The following is a 6,619-nucleotide window of genomic DNA, read 5'->3' as shown; positions in this document are numbered from 1 at the left end:
AGAGTACTTACAAAGTACAAGCACACACAGTGTGTAGACAGAAAAGGGAGAACGGATGCATTTTGGTCTAAAAACTAACAATAAAGGTTAAGTTATAACACTGAAACGCCCTCAGGAAGAGGTTATTTAACACATGGCTAGCTAGCTAGCAGCTAACATCCATCCACAGTAAGCAGTGTTTTAGCTACTTCTAAATCACTAATCCTGGCTTCCATGGCGACAAATAAAGTAAGTTTCTTACAAGTTTCTTACAAGTATCATTCCTGCAGGATGAGGACTAGCTAAACATGCTTCACTACACACCCTAGGAGGATACAATAGCTCACCGCTAACAGCAAGCTAGCATTCCTGAACGTAAACAAATGCCATGGGTGGATCTACACCTATCATCCACTGTAATGATACCAAGTACAATAGCGTATCTAGTGGATACGACTATGATTGCATCAATATTTTTTACCGTGACAAAATCTTTTTTCCTTTTTTTTAAAATGTATTTTATGTTTATAAACTGAGGAATTATATCCCTGGACTCATGAGAACTTTGAATATGACCTATGTATGATCCTGTAACTACTTGTTATCGGATCGATACCTAAATTTGTGGTATCATCCAAAACTAATGTAAAGTATCAAACAAGAGAAGAATACGTGATTATTACATTTTAACAGAAGTGTAGATAGAACATGTTAACACAGAAAATAATCAGATATTAACATTAAATGAACAAGTAGATTAATAATCAATGTTTACAGTTTGTCCCTCATAATGTAGACAAAATATTAGAATGATAAATGACAATATGTTACTGCATATGTCAGCAGACTAATTAGGAGCCTTTGTTTGTTTACCTACTACTAAAAGACAAGTTATCTTGTATGTTCACTATTTTAATTAAGGACTAAATCACAATAATAAACATATGTTTAATGTACCCTAAGATTGTTTGTTCAAATAAAGTCATATAATGCCATTTTTTTGTGGTCCCATCTATTTAGAAAAGTATTGAAAGGTATCAGAGTACCAAAATACATATTATTAAGTATTGGTATCGGGACAACCCATGTATATACATATATTTATTTAGATATTTTTTATACACACCGGCCCCCAGGCACATTTTTTTTTCTCTCTAAGTGGCCCACGAGGCAAAATAATTGCCCAGGTCTGCTCCAACCTGTAACAACAACATCAAGTGCAGACCCTTTATTATCATCCATTAAAGGAAGAGAGAAATTAAAGCTCGGACATATCAAACATAAATAGTGGTGACAAGTGAGCTAGATGCAACACGGGGATTAGTGATTTTGGCCGTAAAGTCTTTGAGAAATGTGCGGGCCGGAAGGGAAAGACGAGAAAATGGATGGATGTTCCAATAGTGCTCGTGGCCAGTCCTTGCCTCTTAGGTAACATTAAAATAGTCAACATTGGGGGTAGAAGAGGACAATTGCAATCTATTGGCGATTATAGAGGGATCTAGTACTCTCTCTACTGTCAGCATTTATAATCCCCTCCTATGTTCCCTTTATCTGAGTCAGTGTGAGATTACAAACATCTGGCAGGTCATCCACTCTCAAGCTGTTACCGTTAACGAGAGGGAATAGGGAGGGGAAATTTAGCCATGGAAAAATCCCACGCAATACAATGCATCCCGAATGCACCGCGCGCACATTGCAGCGCGATCCACCACTTAATGGCCCGCTGGTGGGGAGATGTGATTAAAAAACATGATCTGAGCGGTTTGCACGGGCCAATAATATGTAGCGGATCTCTTTGCAGCCACCGTCTCCGCTTTTAAGGGTATTTATTTTCTGGGCTAAAGTCTGGAGTCAAATGTTGCGGCATGACCGAATTACATATTCTACTTGTGGATGCTGTGGTCCAGAAGCAGTCGTTACCATGTTTTGATCACACAGGTGCTTGGATCTCTTCAAGGACATCTGAAACACACATTTTGGCACCAGATGAGTCCGAGCACCAATTAGAGAATTGAACCAGATTGGTTTTTCAGGCTTGGAGTGTTTGTCAAACTGTAGATAAGAGCCTTCCAAAACATAGAATAGAACATACTAGGCTTGTACGGCATACCGGTACTAGTATAGTACCGTGGTACTAATGGATCAAAAACGGTACTATACTCTGTTTGAAAAGTACTAGTTCCCCATGTGTTTTCTTTTTAACGGGTATGACGGCGCGCCGTCACGTCGTGACATTCCTGGTTTTACGCGCAGAGGAACATGTTCGGCAGCGCGCACACACATAGTACTTACAAGCAGACACAGTGTGTAGACAGAAAAGGGAGAACGGATGCACTTTGGTGTAAAAAGTAAAGATAAAGGTGAAGTTATAACACTGAAACATCCTCAGGAAGAGGTGCTTTAAAACATGGCTAGCTACCTAGCAACTAACGTCCATCCACAGTCAGCAGTGTTTTAGATACTTCTAAATCACTAATCCTGGCCTCCATGGCGACAAATAAAGTACATTTCCTACAAGTACCATTATCACTGGAGGACGAGGAATAGCTAAACATGCTTCACTACACACCCTAGGAGGATACAATAGCTAATAGCAAGCTAGCACCCCGGAAGGTAAACAAATGCCATGGGTGGCTCTACATCTAACATCCACTGTAATGATACGAAGTACAAGAGTGTATCTAGTAGTTACTACTATGATTACACTGATATTTTTTATCGTCACACAATCTTTTTTCTTTTCAAAAAAATTCATATTATGTTTATAAACTCAAGAAATATGTCCCTGGACACATGAGGACTTTGAATATGACCAATTTATGATCCTGTAACTACTTGGTATCTGGTCGATACCTAATTTATTAATCCAAAACTAATGTAAAGTATCAAACAACAGAAGAAAAAGTGATTATACAATTTTAACAGAAGTGTAGCTAGAACATGTTGAAATGGAAAATAAGCAGATATTAGTGATGGGTCCGGCAACACAGATGCATCGGCGCATGCGTCGAGCTCATAGAGCGATACCCTGTGTCGGTGCGCGTATCGCTTTTAGAAAGTCACGTGACCGAACACGAGCTGTTTTGGTCACGTGACCGCTCATGAGCTGTTCTTATCACGTGACTGCTCATGAGCTGTTCCGGACACGTGACCAATACGCGAACTGTATCGCACTGACGCGTGCGCGCCAAACTGTGTTTATAAGGAAGCGGCGCATCTGTCAACGAGATGCACCTGGCAACAGAATCGGCGCACTTCTCTTGTTGGCCATTTATCATTTATCGTCGTCGATCATGGAGCAGCCTCAGGGAAAAAGAAAAAATTCCGCCGTTTGGGACTATTTTGATCAAATACCGGATAATAAGGTATTGGTGTTTATTTCCTTCTCGTTTCATCCTCTTCTCTCAAAGTTTCCACTTGATCTATTAGAATTCAAAATCTCTTCAAAATGATTCTTAGTTTACTATTCATATTTTCTGCAGGTTAAATGTCGCATTTGTTCGACAGAATTGTCGTACATAAACAAATCCACCTCCTCAATGCTGAGGCATCATAGGGCCAGGCATGAAAATGAAGTTCCAGAGACACCCAGGATAAACTCAGGTATACAGCCATTCTACAACTTACTCAGTTTATTTTTTGAGAATTAATTCCCTTCTTCTTTATCTCATTTTTAACCATCAAGCTACCAGAAAGCAGATGCTGGATGAGGCTCTGCTGAACTTCATTGTGAAGGACTGCCAGCCCCTCAGCATTGTGGAGAGTGAAGGGTTCAGGGAACTGGTGCAGGTCCTTGAGCCATCATATGTTTTGCCTACCAGAAAGGTTTGTGTGGAAATGATCTAAAGTTGTAGTTGATACATCCAATTTATTTAATATTTAAATTAAATACGTTGAGTTGCTTTTGGTTTGACTTGGTGTTATTTTCAGACCATCAAAAAAATGCTGGTGACAAAATATGAGGAGGAACGGGAACGAGTGAAATTGGAAGTACAGCAAGCTGTGGCAGTGAGTATAACAGCTGACATGTGGACATCTGTAAACATGGAGGCTTACTTGGCTCTTACCTGCCACTACATAAATGATAATTTGCAGTTGTGTACATCTGTGTTGGGTGTGCAATACTTTCCACAAAGTCACACTGCTGACAATTTGGCCCAGGTCAAAAGGGACATGATGGCAGACTGGGCCATAACTAATAAAGTAAAGTGTTTTGTGACCGACGCAGCACCAAACATGATTGCATCCACTAGACAGCTCCAAATTCGACACTCAATTTGCATTGCACATAGTCTTAATTTATTAGTTAGAAAATCATGTGACCAGATCCCCACACTTGCATCCATCAGACACAAAGCTAGGCACATTGTCACATACTTCAGATCGAGCACTACAGCTAAGGAAAAGCTTGCTCAAGTGCAGCAACAGATGGGACGGCCAACCCTGAAACTCATCAATGAGGTGGCAACACGCTGGAATAGCACATATGAAATGCTGTCAAGGCTACATGATGAGAAGGAGTCAGTGTGGGTATCTCTGGCCTCTCTAAAAACAGATTTGACTCCACTTACAGCTGATGAGTTTAACATCGTAGGAGAAACACTTATTGTGCTTGCTCCTTTCCATCAAGCCACAGTGGAGTTGTCTGAGGAGAGGCGAGTGTCAGGGTCAAAGGTCATCCCGATGATGAAAATGCTGTACCTTGCACTAGAGCATAGTGCTTCAACATTGCAAACACAGGCAGCCAAACACCTCCATGAAAATTTGAAGCGTCGAGTCACAGACACTGCTTCCAACCTGGAGTCATTAAGTGTGTTGACCCTAGCAACACTTCTTGACCCCAGATATAAATCACTCGGGTTCCGCAGTTCTTTTAAATTAAATGACGCCATCGTTCGCCTACGCTCCGAATGTGCGTCTGTCATGGGACACACAAATGAGCCCCTGCCAGGACCATCTGCAGAACAGCTGTCTGCACCCACTTCAGGCATTTATTCAGCATTATTTGTTTGTTGTTGTTTGAAATCATGTAATAAAATGCATATTTTTTGTTTTTAAGATAACCTTTGGAAACATCTGGATATGGAAGTGGGAAGGCAGACAAAAAACTCTACTGTAGATGCCATACAAGAGGTCCAACGGTACCTGGCAGAGGGAAATGTAGCTAGGTCCCAGGACCCATTAAAATAATGGGACCAACAGAAGACCACCTTCCCAAACCTCTTCCAGCTATCTCTTCATTTCCTCTGCACTCCCGCCTCATCTGTGCCCTGTGAGCGGGTATTTTCTACAGCTGGAGAAATTATAACCAAAAAGAGAAATCGCTTAAAATTTAATACTTTGGAAAAACTGGTTTTTTTGAATAAAAATATGTAAAAAAAAAAAAAAATCCCAGTCCACAAGCATCATCATTTACAACACATTCTCTTAGATTTCCATGTTCTGATACAGTGGTTCTCAAATGGGGGTACGCGTACCCCTGGGGGTACTTGAAGGTATGCCAAGGGGTACGTGAGATTTTTTCGGTAGGTTGGAGTTCAAATCCCAGCCGAGTCATACCAAAGACTATAAAAATGGGACCCATAACCTCCCTGCTTGGCACTCAGCAACATGGGTTGGAGTTGGGGGTTAAATCACCAAAATGATTCCCGGGCGCGGCGCCGCTGCTGCCCACTGCTCCCCAAGGGGATGGGACAAATGCAGAGGACAAATTTCACCACACCTAGTGTGTGTGTGACAATCATTGGTACTTTAATCTTAATCTTAATCTTTTAAAATATTCTAAAAATAGCAACAATTCAAAAATCATTTATAAATATATTTATTGAATAATACTTCAACAAAATATGAATGTAAGTTCATAAACTGGACATCAAATCAAGTAGGCTATTCCATACATTACAATGCAATATTCAGTGTTGACAGCTAAAAAAATTTGTGGACATGTCCCATTGATGTTAAAGATGTATTTTTTTGTGAAGAAATGTTTAGAATTAAGTTCATGAATCCAGTTGGATCTCTATTACAATCCCCAAAGAGGGCACTTTAAGTTGATGATTACTTCTATGTGTAGAAATCTTTATTTATAATTGAATCACTTGTTTATTTTTTAACAAGTTTTTAGTTATTTTTATATATTTTTTTCCAAATAGTTCAAGAAAGACCACTACAAATGAGCAATATTTTGCACTGTTATACAATTTACTAAATCAGAAACTGATGACATAGTGCTGTATTTGACTTCTTTATCTCTTTTTTTCAACCAAAAATGCTTTGCTCTGATTAGGGGGTACTTGAATTAAAAAAAATTTCACAGGGGGTACATCACTGAAAAAAGGTTGAGAACCACTGTTCTGATACATGTTCACATTATTTATTGACTAACAGCATTCCATGATTAATATCAATAAATTAATATTAATAATAAATGACAGAAAAATAAGCACACGTATGACTGAGGAGTCATAGTGTAACTTTGTGTGGTGTTTGAGTTGTCCGACTTTTTGTGTGGCCTTAAACGCTTAGTTGTTGACGAACACCGTTAGGGCCGCTTGTTGTCACTGTCACTCAAAGTTGCATTTCAAAATTACACAGAATAAATGTGTTTAATTTGTTTAGAATTCAGATGGGTTTGATTTGG

The 6,619-nt window shown here is 39.5% G+C and overlaps 1 protein-coding gene across 1 annotated transcript; it reads left to right on the top strand.

Moving 5' to 3' along the window:
* The first annotated feature begins 3,465 nt into the window (after nt 1–3,465).
* Nucleotides 3,466–5,104, top strand: LOC133651550 (E3 SUMO-protein ligase ZBED1-like). The gene is made up of 3 exons (XM_062049515.1): nt 3,466–3,582; nt 3,665–3,804; nt 3,910–5,104. The coding sequence occupies exons 1-3, from the start codon at nt 3,519–3,521 to the stop codon at nt 5,035–5,037; spliced, it is 1,332 nt and encodes a 443-aa protein (XP_061905499.1). The 5' UTR covers nt 3,466–3,518; the 3' UTR covers nt 5,038–5,104.
* Nucleotides 5,105–6,619: the final 1,515 nt, after the last annotated feature.

The sequence above is a fragment of the Entelurus aequoreus genome, linkage group LG06, assembly GCF_033978785.1.
Source record: "Entelurus aequoreus isolate RoL-2023_Sb linkage group LG06, RoL_Eaeq_v1.1, whole genome shotgun sequence".
NCBI lineage: Eukaryota > Metazoa > Chordata > Actinopteri > Syngnathiformes > Syngnathidae > Entelurus > Entelurus aequoreus.
This window is presented reverse-complemented; position numbering and strand designations above follow the sequence as displayed.

Excerpts from the sequence above, each read along its gene's own strand:
- LOC133651550 (XM_062049515.1), top strand. The coding sequence starts at position 3,519 with ATGCTGAGGCATCATAGGGCCAGGCATGAAAATGAAGTTCCAGAGACA. Across the intron at positions 3,583-3,664 it reads GACACCCAGGATAAACTCAG|CTACCAGAAAGCAGATGCTG; the intron begins GTATACAGCCAT and ends TTAACCATCAAG. Across the intron at positions 3,805-3,909 it reads ATGTTTTGCCTACCAGAAAG|ACCATCAAAAAAATGCTGGT; the intron begins GTTTGTGTGGAA and ends TGTTATTTTCAG.